We start from the raw sequence: 13969 nt of genomic DNA on the forward strand, positions 1-13969 counted from the left end.
TTTTAATCACTTATTCATTATCTACCAATCACTTGTGATTCTTCATTGGCTTATCTAATCACATATGATTGAAACACCTCAAAATTGTATGAAAATAAAAACATAAAAAATGTAATTCAAGCATTTCATAGGAACATCAGAATTTCACAATTGTACGAAAGAGAATAAAAAAATAAAAAAATTGTTAAATAATTCAGTAGTAACTTCAGATTTCTGAAGTTTCTGCTTGTTCTTTTGCTTTCTTTTTTTTGTCACAGGTCCTCTGATTGTGATCGTCACGTCCACATTTACCACAAGTAAACTTTCGCTTTTTGCTTTCCTTTATTGCTTTCTCTTTTCCGCTCATTAGACGCTTATCATTTGCACATCCTTTGTAATTCCCAACAGGTGGGTTTTGTATTTCTATTGTACTAGGCTTTGAAACTCCAATCATGTTTCCAATTATATCATCTTTCTTCTTTGACGGTTTTGGCACTTGAGCTTCAACTTCTTTCTTCAACAATTTAAGTTTTTCAAGAATCACTTTTAGCATATTTTCATCACTGCCTACAAGTTCCACACAATCATAAACAACTGAGGTAATTTCATTAACAGAATCTTGTACAACTATGTTTTCGTTGCCATATCTATTTCTCCTTGATCTTAACTCGGGTGGTATTATGTCCCTTCTCCAACATCTCATTATGTATTTTTCAGGGATTTCTTCTATGTTCTTGTTCTTTAAAACCCAAAAACAGTGTCTACACAGAAGACCATATCGTAGATAGTGTCTACATGTACATACCATTGATCCGTCTTTGCTGTTATGAAGTACATTCAAAAAAAAAAATTTATATTATCAATCACATGTGATTGATAAAAAGATTTTGATTGGATTGACCAATCACAGGTGATTACATATATAAACAGACATGTAAATGTTTTTCTCAGGTTCTGATATAAGTGGCTACATTTTTATGTGATTATAAACATAAACATAGATGTAAATAAATTTTACCTTGTAATGGAAGAACTGTTTTTCTTCATTCGAACCCTCTTTTGTCTTCTCTTTTTCCTCTTTAACAACATAGATTTCCGTTTCTTCCTCCTTGTCCATTTTATCCAATAAACAGCTATACAATGCTTCATAAATCTCTTTTTGAACGATTGCAAAAATAGCATGTGTGTAAACCTTTAATGCATGCTTTTCAATTTTCAGCTGAGTTAACAATTTTGGATTTTTCTTGATTGTCTGTGCATCCAAAGATTCTTGCTTTGACCTCTGTTTTAACATTGCAGATTCAAATCCGTCCATAAAAGTTAACAGATTTGCTGCAAATCTTGTAAAGTTTGAAAAAAAAGCATTCTCACTCTCAGATCTTGAAGTAGTTCGCATCAAACCAAACATTTCAGTGTCGATAAAATATGCTGGTATCCAAGTTGATCTAATATCAAACATATGTTTGAACCAACTATCATTTTTCAATGAGAAATCGTGCATCAACTTTTCCCATCTTTCTTCAAAAACATTTGGTTCGATATACATATTCCAAACAAGCTTATTAAGTCTATTCTTGAAGTCTTTTTCTACTTCATCTTCAATAGTAGGAATTGCTTCTTGAATCTGTAATTACATATCATTTTTTAATCATTCATATTAAGCAAATCATGTATCATTAAACATTTCAATCACATGTGATTAAATACATTTGTTGTTTGATAACAATATTCATACCTTTGATGGCACCTTTCGCATAATGTGCCACATGCATAGTCTATGTTTTGCCGTCTTAAAAACTGCTTTTATCACTATCGCCATTGATTTGTCCTGATCTGTCACTATCATGTTTGGCTCTTTCCCGAATGTCTTCATGAAACATGTAAGAAGCCATGTGTAACTCTCGGCTGTTTCATCCCTGATCAATCCCGCAGCAACAGTGACACACCTATGGTGGTTATCTATGCCAGTAAATGGTACAAATTTCATGTTGTACCTGTCATTAATCCAATTAACATGTCAATCACATGTGATTAGAAATTGTAATGAGCCAAATAACATGTTAATCACATGTGATCAGAAACTATAATGAGCCAAGAAAACATGTCAATCACAAGTGATTGTAAACTTTAATGATGCAGAAAACATGACAATCACAAGTAATTACAAACCCTGGTGAGCCAGAAAACATGTCAATCACATGTGATTAGAGAGTCTAGTGAGCCAGAAAACATACCTGTTCGTTCTATACGTTGCATCAAATGAGATTATGTCACTAAACTCCTTGTAGTTGCATTTTGCAACTTCATCGGCCCAGAAAATTGAATGTAGTTGACTTTTTTCAAGCTTGTACTCAAATGAAAAACCAGGAACATATTTCTTCCGTTCTTCCATTTTGTTAACGAGCATTTGAGAATCACTTGCATTGATAAAAACATTCAAATCTCGTCTCCAGTTTCTGAAATCAGTTACAGTCCCATGCACATTTTTCTCAGACCCTTTCATATTGCTATAAACTTCGTATGCTTTTGTTGGACCAATATTTGACACTGACGAATGGTATACAAACAACTGCTCTGCATACTTCATCTGTCTTTCCGCTTTACTTAAATGTCGATACTCTTGGGGTAGCAACTCATGATTATGGTGTTCTTGAAAGTCGGACAGTATAAACGTATTAGTTCCATACACCCAATCGAATTTAACCCTAGCCCTACATCCGGTGCATTCCATGTTGCTTTTCCTAATTGGCTTTTTACTACTTTGCAATGTGTCAAAGTTCACTTGCATTGGCACACCACCTCTATTGCACAAGTAATATTTCTGCTTCACCAACCCAGATTTTGTAGTCTTTTGAGTTGACTTTCGTATGTCAAAACATGCATGAAACGCGTATAACCTATACATTTTTTCACACTCTTCAAGTGTTCCATAATTTTTTCCAACAACTGGTAGTAAACTCTCATCAACGATTGGTGCATAATACAATGAACCACCTGGTGTTTCTTTTTTACATGTTGTACCTACTATTGGTGTATCTATACCTGTCCAAAAAAAAAAAATAGACAATCACATGTGATTTAAATGTTCACTAAATATAACTTAAACAACTAACACATGATCAGTGACTAATATGTTACTTTCACTCATTCATATCTAATAAAGACAATCACATGTGATTTAACTGTTATTCACTCATTCATATGACAAATGACTAAAACAATCACAAGTGATTATTAACAAGAAACAAGTGCATGATAAGAGACACAGATATACATATCACATATAGTATTATCATAAAACAAAATCACATGTGATTAAATAAACATAATCACATGTGATTGAATAAATACAATCACAGTATAATCACAGGTATTAAATCACAGTAATGTATCATCATAATACCCAATCACATGTGATCCAATACGAAAAAATTTACAATATGTTTTATTTCATCATACGTATAATCACAGGTATTAACATAAAACAAAATCACATGTGATTAAATAAAGATAATCACATGTGATTGAATATATACAATCACAATATAATCACAGGTATTAAATCACAGTAATGTATCATCATAATACCCAATCACATGTGATCCAATACGAAAAAAAAACATACCTGTAGCGTTATCTATAATTTCTTCATCACTGATCTCGTATTCTACTTCAATTGGTTCTTTTTCTGGCTCCATTGCTTCGTATTCTTCTTCCATTGATTAATTGATTGGACAATTTGATTCGCAGCAGTGAAACGATCATGCAACAAAATACATATCATTAAACTCAATCACATGTGATTGACTAACTTGAAATTTACAACAGTTCAGTTTCTGTCTTCATTCTATTTATGATTATCACTTTAACTGGAATTTACATGTGATTGACAAAGAAATTACTCAAATTCAAAGTAAATACTGTTTCATCCAAATTTAATCACATGTGATTAAAGAAGAAACAATACACATACCTTCAGCATTCTGGATTTTGATTTGTTCTTCGTTACTGATATCGATTTCTGGTTCCATTTTGCTTAAATTGAAGGTGAATATCAATTGATTTTGAGAAGAATTCGTATATCCTGCAATTTTTGAGTGATCGACTGCTTATACTAATCAACGTTAAATCCGTTAGAATCGTATGATCATAAATCGGAGCTATAACGGTGTTAACGAGGTTGAAGATGACCGATCGGTCGCCGGAGAAACGTTAATCGCCGATCGCCAGGAGCCTGTTAGGGTTTTGAGGGATTTGATCGATAGCCTTCGAGGTTTTGTCAAGTACGTAAGGGTGTAATTGGCAAAAGACGAAAATACCCTTCCAGTACAAATTGGTGGTTTAATCTGGTGCATTGATCAAAAAAGATCCAAAGGCTGAGATGTGTTCCTTCGTTCTCAACCTTTTACTTGTTTTCTTCCGATTACAACTCATACTACATTTATTATTTGTCAACAACTTTATAAATTCACGCTTCTCTGTGCTAGATTGTGTTGGTGTTGGCTAAAATCGTTCAAAGATACCTTTGCACATAAACCTCGGAACACTCTCTTCTGTTGCTGCACATAAACCTTAGGCGCTTGTCTGCTGCTTTTTTCATTATTTAACTGCTGCTTGTAGACGTAAGTATTAAGGATCTTGAATCGTTTGTAACTCGATCTTGAGGCGGAATACACTAAAACGAGGGCAAATGGAATAACGGGTCGTATTGAGGTCGAATGAATCAAAACTAGAGCAATAACCTAGATTAGATCGACGCCTAACAGTGTTATTCGGTGGGTTGTGGACGTAGGGAATGACTGGATCGAATAAGACATGGTTTAGGGTTAAGGGAATGAGTAACCTCACAAAGGAGACCTAAACCCGTATATATACTGTAGCCAGACACAGTCGGTCGACTGTTTAAGACAGTCGGTCGACTATGTGCATTCAGTCGGTTGACTGAGTTGACTCAGTCGGTCGATTGTATTGGTAGTTTAACTATTGATATAAACCATTAACGCAAGTCACAATATTAAACGTTATTACATGACTGAATTGTAGACATAAGCTACGTAGAACAAGGGATTATACACCAACACTACTCACATTCTTTTATTTGTTATAATTTGGTAGTAGTTAGTTTTTGATGTAGATATATTCGATATCGTAGTAGCATTATGTTTTCGAGATTATACTCTTGTAAATATCGTCAATTGATTAATAAAGGGTCTTTTGCTTTTGAAAAAAAAAAACACTTTATAATGAAAACTGAGATAATAATTATGTTGACAAAATTACGCTCGTCGTCCCTAAACTTGTTTCTAGCCTTCTCAGGTCATCCTTTTTTTTTCTGTCGTCGTCCCTAATCTTATAGTTAGTATTGCTGGTCGTCCTTCTGTTCATCTTCCGTCACATAATTCTGTTAACCTCAAGCACGTGAGAAACATGTGAAGGTGTTTAAGTCTTTTAACTTCTTCAGGGACGACGAGTGTAACATGTTCCCCTTTATAAACAAATCAAATCGTCCCTTTTATCCCACTTTTCCCACTTTCACGACTTGTTACCCTAACCCTAATTTGAAAAACAGTAACAATGGTGATTTGCAATTGTGGCCGGCCAGCTGTTATTTGTATTTCATCAACGTCGAAGAATCCAAATAGGCGATACTATTCATGCCCAACTAAGGTAAACAAAAAACCCCAAATTTTATTGCTTACAATACACGAATTAATGTTATATTGTTTACATAATTTCCAAGATTTCGTGTTTAGTACTCTAATTGCAGGTTTTTCGTTTGGTTTGATCCACCAACTGCTGAAGTGAGAGCAACACATATAATTTTGGTGTTAATTTTGGTTAAAAACATAAATTGTGTGAGAGATAACAGACGAATAATTGAGTAATACTTACCATAAAGCTGATCAATATCGTAATGAACATCTGCTTCACGAATTTGGTAGAACTTATTCACCTTTGCTCTGAATATGAAATTAGGGTTAGGGTTACAAGTCGTGAAAGTGGGAAAAGTGGGATAAAAGGGACGATTTGATTTGTTTATAAAGGGGAACAAGTTACACTCGTCGTCCCTGAAGAAGTTAAAAGACTTAAACACCTTCACATGTTTCTCACGTGCTTGAGGTTAACAGAATTATGTGACGGAAGATGAACAGAAGGACGACCAGCAATATTAACTATAAGACTAGGGACGACGACAGAAAAAAAAAGGACGACCTGAGAAGGCTAGAAACAAGTTTAGGGACGACGAGCGTAATTTTGTCAATTATGTTTCATAACATTTTGTTATTCATCCATTCAAATCTTCATTTTCAACCATACATGAGTCTTATCTACCATATCTTCATCCATGTCATCTAATTGAGATAAAAATATGTTTCTTTTAAAGGCATGGGATAATAATATGTTTCATAAAATTTTATTATTAAACCGTTAGACCTTTCACTATCCATCATACGAGAGTCTTACATACCAAATATATCATCCACGTCATGAAATTGTGTAAATATTTTGTAACCTTTTATTATGGATAATCATTTGTACATAACTAACTTTTATCTATACACAATCAATTATGCATTAATGTGTTGTATTATATAACATTTTAAAACATGTTTAATTGTGTATAGAAAAAAAATTGGTTGACTTACAAATAAATCTGCTTTTATTATTCAATCCAGTAAAACCTTTCACTTTAAAGTATTATATCTAATATCTACTACATTTTTATTCACGTCATGAAATTGAGAAAAAAAATACATTAACTTTTTATATTGAACCGTCCAGACCTTTCACTTTTCACCTCGTCATTTAATTAAGAAACAAAAGTTAAACCTTTTAATATTCAATAAATCAAACATCTATCCTATAGCATCATGAGATTAAGAAAAACATGTTTCATAGCCTTTTATTATTCATCATTCAAAATTTACATCGTTCTTTGTACAAGAGTCTTATATAGTACATCTATCATCTATGTCATGAAATTAAGAAAACTATATTTTTTAACCTTTTAATATTCAAACATTCACTTTCTGCCATACAAGAATCTCATACCAAATCTCATATATGGTCCTTGATAACAATCTTGTCCACATCCATAGTCATCTTTCTATGAATTAATTTAGGACCCAATAATGCATGATTAAACATAATCACTCACTCACAACAACAAACGAAAGAACAAACGTGGAAATAAAATCAAACACAAGATATAACGTGGTTATATGTAATCAATGTGATTAATCCACAGACCAACTAGAGAGTATTTTATTGATAAAATTCGTGCATACATGTATGGCCTACATAGAGTCTATTTATAGAGCATAAACAAAGATGAATCGCAACATAATTAGGATTCCAAATCATGTTCAATTTATGCCCGCCCAGGGGCTCCTCGCGGTCACGACACACATCATCCCGCTCGCTTGATTGGTCTTCCAAACGACCTCATCTGCTGATCAAATTTTGTGAGCACCCCACACATTTTCTCAGTTAGCGAGATCATCTCGAGGTCGTGAGATGTCTCTCCTTGTCGCGAAGTTAGAGCAAGCAGCACCATCTTGATTTGTTTTAGTCTATTTCACTACTCCAAAAATCTCCCACTAGAACGAGTATTTAAACAAACCCAAACTTCGTCAACCCAACAATTCAACAATCAAACCAAGAACGTTAACCCCCATTTCTAGCACCAAACACCATTTGGGACAAGCACACTCAACGCATACTTCGGATGAGTAGACTTTCGATACAAGGTCTTCAACACTACTTATTAGGATCGAACTATTAACCCTCTAACTCTCTAACCGGTCGTCTTCTCTCATCAATTCATGAGAAGACCGGTTGAGGCTATGCAAAACCTCAACTTCTCCGTCGTCACCACCTTAGTAAACATATCGACAGTTCCTTCGTGCCGATGACTTTCACAAATACTAAGGTACTATCATTTATGAGTTTGCGTATAAAATGATACCCTAGATTGATGTTTTTCTTACGACTATGAAAAATTGAAACAATATAAGACGCCGGAGTCTCCTTTTTTCCCCAATTCACCCAAGAAGTTCTTCAATCATATTAACTCTTTCGCGGTTTCCGCTGCAACCACATATTCGGATTCAGTGGTAGATAAAGCAACACTTCTTTGTAATCCAGATAAACGACTGATATCGGCTAAAAAGTTACATTTTTACCCCTGATATTTAGTCCTAAAACATTAAAGATATAAAATTTATCTCCGAATTAAGCGTTTATTTGCTTTATTTGATAGATCAAGTGATTACAAAGATGATGCAAGAAGAATCGATGAAAATGGGCTCAAGACGAAGAATCTAGAGCAAAAACGGTGAAAACCAAGTTACGACCCCGGAAATCAAGTTACAATCCAAGAAAACAGCAAAAATGACCAAGGAAGACTGGCCACATGGCCTGCCCACACGGCTTGCCCAATTCTCACACGGTTTGCCCAAGATGACCATCACACGGATGCTTCACCCGGGCATGGCACCCACACCTCCTGTCTACACGGCCAAGGCACACGACCTGCTCATGTTGCATGGCCATGTACATGGCTTGCCTCCCCCTGGAATGTTTGCTATATATAGGTAATTTGTAATCCATTTTCAACATACACTTCCCACTTCACACTTCTTACTAAATACTTCACTTTAGACACTTTCGAGGCCTTCTCACCTTAGAGCGGGAAAATTAGTACGCGGAGGCGAACGCCAAAGATCATGGTAGGAGCTGTTTAGAGGTCGAAGTTGACACTTTTGTACTTTCAAAACTCGCTTTATCTACTGGTACTTTTATCCCTTTTCTCTATCTGTTATAATGCTCTCTATTCTTATGATGAAAGATGATATTGTTGCCATGATTAGTGAGTAGTTATCTTTAAGTGCTTGTTATGATGTAGTTAGTTATGATGCTGAAATATTAACTGTATAAGCGTGATTTCGTTGAGATGCTTTCCGATTATGATTTAAACTCAATCGCTTTTCCAACTAATAGAACGTGGTTATTGCCTTCATTATTGGGAAGTCGCGAACCCCGATCCAGAGTACACTATCTGTGTCACCCGTTGGTAAGAAACGTTGCCGGATACATAGTACGTTTGTCAGAGGCACAACGGTTGTAGTAAGGCAATCTACGCTATGGATTCTGACAGTCGCTCTTTTGTAACGGAAACTATGACTGAGATACGTAGTACATGGTTGGTCTTGAGCTATGCTTGTGTAGTCACTTGCATTTAAATACTGTAAGTGTATAAGGATGCACAACGGTTGTAGTACTCTATGCCTCTGCCATGTATTGCCAAAGAAGATAATCTTCAGTGCGAATACAGTACATTTCACCATAACACGGTCTCAAGCATTACACCCCGCATGAGGGATTCTTGGTTAATTAAGAAACTGTTTGTTAAAACCCATAAAGGGTTAGACCGTTAGGATAATCGAACGTGTCTATAGAGGTTACCTTGAAACTTGGCCATGGTGTTCTTTATGGTTCTTCTCTTTTAGTTAAGGGCCTAACTGATTTAATAAGTCCAATCATTAATAAAAACATCGAAAACAAATCATGTCTCTCGGATCAGGGATGCCTTCTATCTTCGCTTATACTTAAGAAAGTTTAGACCTTAATGACTGTTAATATGTCACCTCACAGGGTCGCTCCTATTGATCAGTGTTTGCATGTAGTTCATGTTTCTCGGGCATCAGGGGTATGAGACATTGCTGTCTATTCAGAATCTTCAAGCCTAACGTATTTTCCTAGTGACATGTTAGTGTTCTGACAGGGGCGGTAGGACTAGTATAACGGTTTTAAGGTTATCACCTATTCATGAGCCGATGCCATACATTTTCAGCTATGTAACTAATGAAATTATAACATGAACTTGCTCTTAACCGTATCTGAATTACTCCTCCTCATGTGAAGAACCTCGATAGATGGGTGGTGACCTAACAACATCGCCGCAAATCAAACTGTCCGTTTTGGCCACATAATAGGAGGAGTAAAGTTTTTAGCGTCGTTGCCGGGGAACTGATATTAGACGATACGGTTTCATATCAAACTTATTTAACGAGCTTTTGGTGGTGTCTAAGAAATACAATTATACATGGACTTGGTTGTTGGATTTTCAGAACACTCTCCAATGATATTGGTACCAAAAGGATCCTTGCCTCTCTGTAGTCGATCTGGCTACTTGGTGTGTTGGAATAGTTCGTGCGAGACTTTTTTGCCGAAATATCAGGGAAACAGCAGTAAGAACCAAAACTTTGTTTTCATTAGACCTATTAGATTAATAGAATCCCTTAGGATTCCTTAAAATAACTAATCAGGTATACCTAGTGTATGACCGAAACTCGATCCAAACCATGACCGCTCATATTCGTACCTAATCCGGAATAAATAATATCTAAAGCACGCAAGGAAGAAAGACTTAGAGCTCACATGGCGCTACGTGTTACCCTTGCCAAAAAAACCAAACCCTCGATTGAAGGTCGAGGAGGACCAATCAGATATCCAGAGATACACAATCGTTCGAGTTAAAACATCATATTGTGCAACTCATCCAAAATAGCTATCAATTTCATGGATTGCCGGATGACGACCCCAACTCTCACCTTGACAAATTCATCTGTCTATCGAATTCGTATAAACAACAAGGGGTAGGCCAAGATATAGTTCGACTATACTTGTTCCCCTACTCTTTTACTCATCATGCGCAGACGTGGTTTGAAGGATTGGTAAATGATTCCATTACTTCATGGAGGGAGATGGCTACAAAGTTTCCTACCAAGTACTTTCCCCCTTCTAAGCAAACCAAGCTCAAAAACAACATCATTATCTTTAAACAAAGTTACAATGAATCTCTTTACACCACATGGGAGCGATTCAAAGCATTACTGAAGAAATGCCCGAATCACCAGTTAGAACGGTCAGCCCAAATCTGTACCTTCTACAATAGTCTTACAGTGAAACATAGGATGGAAATTGATGCTGCAGCTCAGGGGAATCTGATTAATCAAACAGCAGACGAAGCATGTGATTTGCTCGAAAACATGACAATGCATCATCATGACTGGAACAGTGGTGAACATCACTAATTATCCGCTCCGCTCTCCGCACTTAACAATCTAATAGAGGCCATCAAAAACCTCACGGACAAGATGGAATCTCTTGCAAAACAACTTGGAGACATGAACCCGCAACCATTAGAAGAATATTAAGTTGAGTACGAAAACCCTGACGGATAAGTCTGTTACGTTCAATACCCTTCTCGCCAGCAAAACCCTGGATTAATCAGCAATCCAGAGGTGCTCAATTTCTAAGAAATAACCAACCTTTCCAACGTTTTTATCGTTACCCACCTTATCCTCAATAACCTTAATTAAATTGATAGGGTGATGGTTAATGACGCGTTCTTCTCTAGTTATCCTAATGCTTATATAGTGTTCCAGCCTTACAGGATTTCGGATCATAGTCCTGCAATTTTGAAATTGATGTCTAACATTGTTAGTAGGCATAAGCCTTTTAAATTCAGCAACCTCATTGCCCAGAAGGATGCGTTTCTTAGTTTTGTGGCAGATGGTTGGAAAATTGACATTACGGGTCATAAAATGTTTGTTGTAGTTTAAAAGCTACGTCTGTTGAAGAAGGCTCTTCGTAAACTAATGTGGGAAAAACGCAACATCCATCAACGAGTGAACTTTCTTCGGGAGAAGCTGGATGTGGCTCAAAAGGAGTTAGATGCTAATCCTCATTCGATTACAAACAGGGAAACCGAAAGTGAAATTCTTAAGGAATTTAATGAGGCGGTTCTCGATGAGGAACAATTCTTGAAACAAAAATCCAAGATTGGATGGCTCCGTGCAGGTGATAATAATTCAAGTTACTTTCATAAGGTTGTTAAGGGCCGTATAAACAGAAGAAAAATTCATACAATTATTGATCACGAGGGCAACCTGAATGAAGGGAATAATGTTGCTCCTATGTTTGTGGACCATTACATGAACTTCCTAGGTAATGATGTTCCATGTGCCAATATTGTGGACCCTGCTGGCTTTTTTTAAGCGTCTTGATAAGAATTTAGCAAGATATATGATTCGAACGGTGACAGATAATGAAATAAAATAGGCTATGTTCATTATTGCCGATAGCAAATCTTCGAGACCTGACGGTTATACCTCTGTATTCTTTAAGAAAGCATGGGAGATAGTGGGTCAAGTTGTTATTGAAGCTATTCGTGATTTCTTCACTAATGGCTAGATTCTTAAAGAGTTAAACCACACGGTTATAACCCTTATCCTGAAGGTAGAAACATCGGGTTAAGTAAATGACTATCGTCCTAATTCTTGTTGTAATGTCCTTTACAAGTGCATAAGTAAGATTATCACTTCAAGGATTAATGATGGTCTTGATGCTGTGGTTAGTGATAATCAGTCAGCGTTTATTCCGAGAAGACGCATCTCAGACAATATTATGTTAACCCAGGATATCATGCGTAATTATCATAGATCTATTGGTAGTCCTCGGTGTGCTTTTAAAGTAGATATTCAAAAGGCCTATGATACGGTCGATGGGAAATTCTTGGAACCTATTCTTTATCACTTTGGTTTTCATAGGGTGATGATTAAATGGATTATGAAATACGTCACTTCTACGTCATATTCCATTAATATTAATGGCGACCTACATGGGTATTTTAAGGGAAAGAGGGGTGTGTGTCAAGGAGACACTCTGTCCCCTTACCTCTTTACACTTGTCATGGAGGTGTTAACCTTGATTCTTAGATGTAACATCTAGGATGCGAACCAGTTCAGTTACCACCCTAAGTGTGGGGAGCAAGAGATTGTTAATGTATGTTTTGCCAATGATCTATTCCTATATTCCTATGCCAATAAACATTTGGTTAAGGTTACTGCGGATAGTCTGGATGAGTTTAAAAAGTGTTCGGGGTTGGTTCCAAGTTTGCTGAAAAGTACAACCTTCTTTTGCAATGTTAATCAACATATTAAAAATAATATCTAAAGGTTGCTGCCATTTGAGGAAGGGGAGTTACCAGTTCGTTATCTAGGTGTTCCATTGGTAGCTTCTAGATTGATGTTCAAGGATTGCAAACCTTTAATTGATAGTGTGCGGAGCAGAATATCGAACTGGAAAAACAAGTTTTTGTCTTTTGCTGGAAGAGTGCAGCTAATCACATCCGTGCTATCTTCTATGCAGGTGTACTGGTCCTCAGTCTTCATGCTTCCTGAAAAAGTCATCAAATAGATTGAAAAGCTTATTCGTGCATTCTTGTGGTGCCAAGGTTAAGTGGGTTGAGGTGTGCATGCCAAAAAATGAAGGTGGCCTTGGCATAAAGAATTTAAAATCTTAGAATATTGCTCTTATGACTTATCATGCATGGTGTTTGATAACTCAGAAGGAATCTATGTGGGTCAAATGCATTCACATTAATAGGTTATCAACACAACATTTTTGGGAGTTCAAATGGCATATGATGCGAGTTGGGGATGGCGAAAATTATTAAGCATTCGTGACCAGATCCGCCTTCACATTATCTATCAATTGGGAGACGGTAACTCAAAAAATGCTTGGTTTGATTCTTTGAATGACTATGGTCCATTGGCTACCTTTATTACCAATAGAGATCACAGACGAGCCGGGTTTTCGGATTATACAAAGGTGTCAGAGTTGTTTAATGAGTCTGGGTGGTTATGGCCTGATTCGTGGGCTTCAAAGTTCCCGATGATTCTAAATGCTCGCCCACTTGATGGCACAATGCCTGATGTTGTATGTTGGAGAAATGAAGATGGAAACCTGTATTAGTTTTCCGTTAAGTCAGTATGGAACACTATACGTCCTCGTGCAAGTATGGTAAGTTGGTATCAATTTGTTTAGAAGAATCCAATTATTCCTAGACATGCATTTATTTTGTGGTTAGTCATGAAAGGAAAGCTTAAGACCCAAGATAAACTGTGTGTTTGGGATGTTC

The 13969-nt window shown here is 36.3% G+C and overlaps 1 protein-coding gene across 1 annotated transcript; it reads right to left on the reverse strand.

The window, feature by feature from the left end:
• Nucleotides 1-205: 205 nt before the first annotated feature.
• LOC139901316 (protein FAR1-RELATED SEQUENCE 5-like) lies at nucleotides 206-3698 on the reverse strand. The gene is made up of 7 exons (XM_071884044.1): nucleotides 3605-3698; nucleotides 2214-3021; nucleotides 1715-1973; nucleotides 998-1603; nucleotides 912-946; nucleotides 785-800; nucleotides 206-718 (listed from the first exon to the last, which is right to left on the reverse strand). The coding sequence occupies exons 1-7, from the start codon at nucleotides 3696-3698 to the stop codon at nucleotides 206-208; spliced, it is 2331 nt and encodes a 776-aa protein (XP_071740145.1).
• Nucleotides 3699-13969: the final 10271 nt, after the last annotated feature.

This window comes from Rutidosis leptorrhynchoides, chromosome 3 (assembly GCF_046630445.1).
Source record: "Rutidosis leptorrhynchoides isolate AG116_Rl617_1_P2 chromosome 3, CSIRO_AGI_Rlap_v1, whole genome shotgun sequence".
Classification (NCBI taxonomy): Eukaryota; Viridiplantae; Streptophyta; class Magnoliopsida; order Asterales; family Asteraceae; genus Rutidosis; species Rutidosis leptorrhynchoides.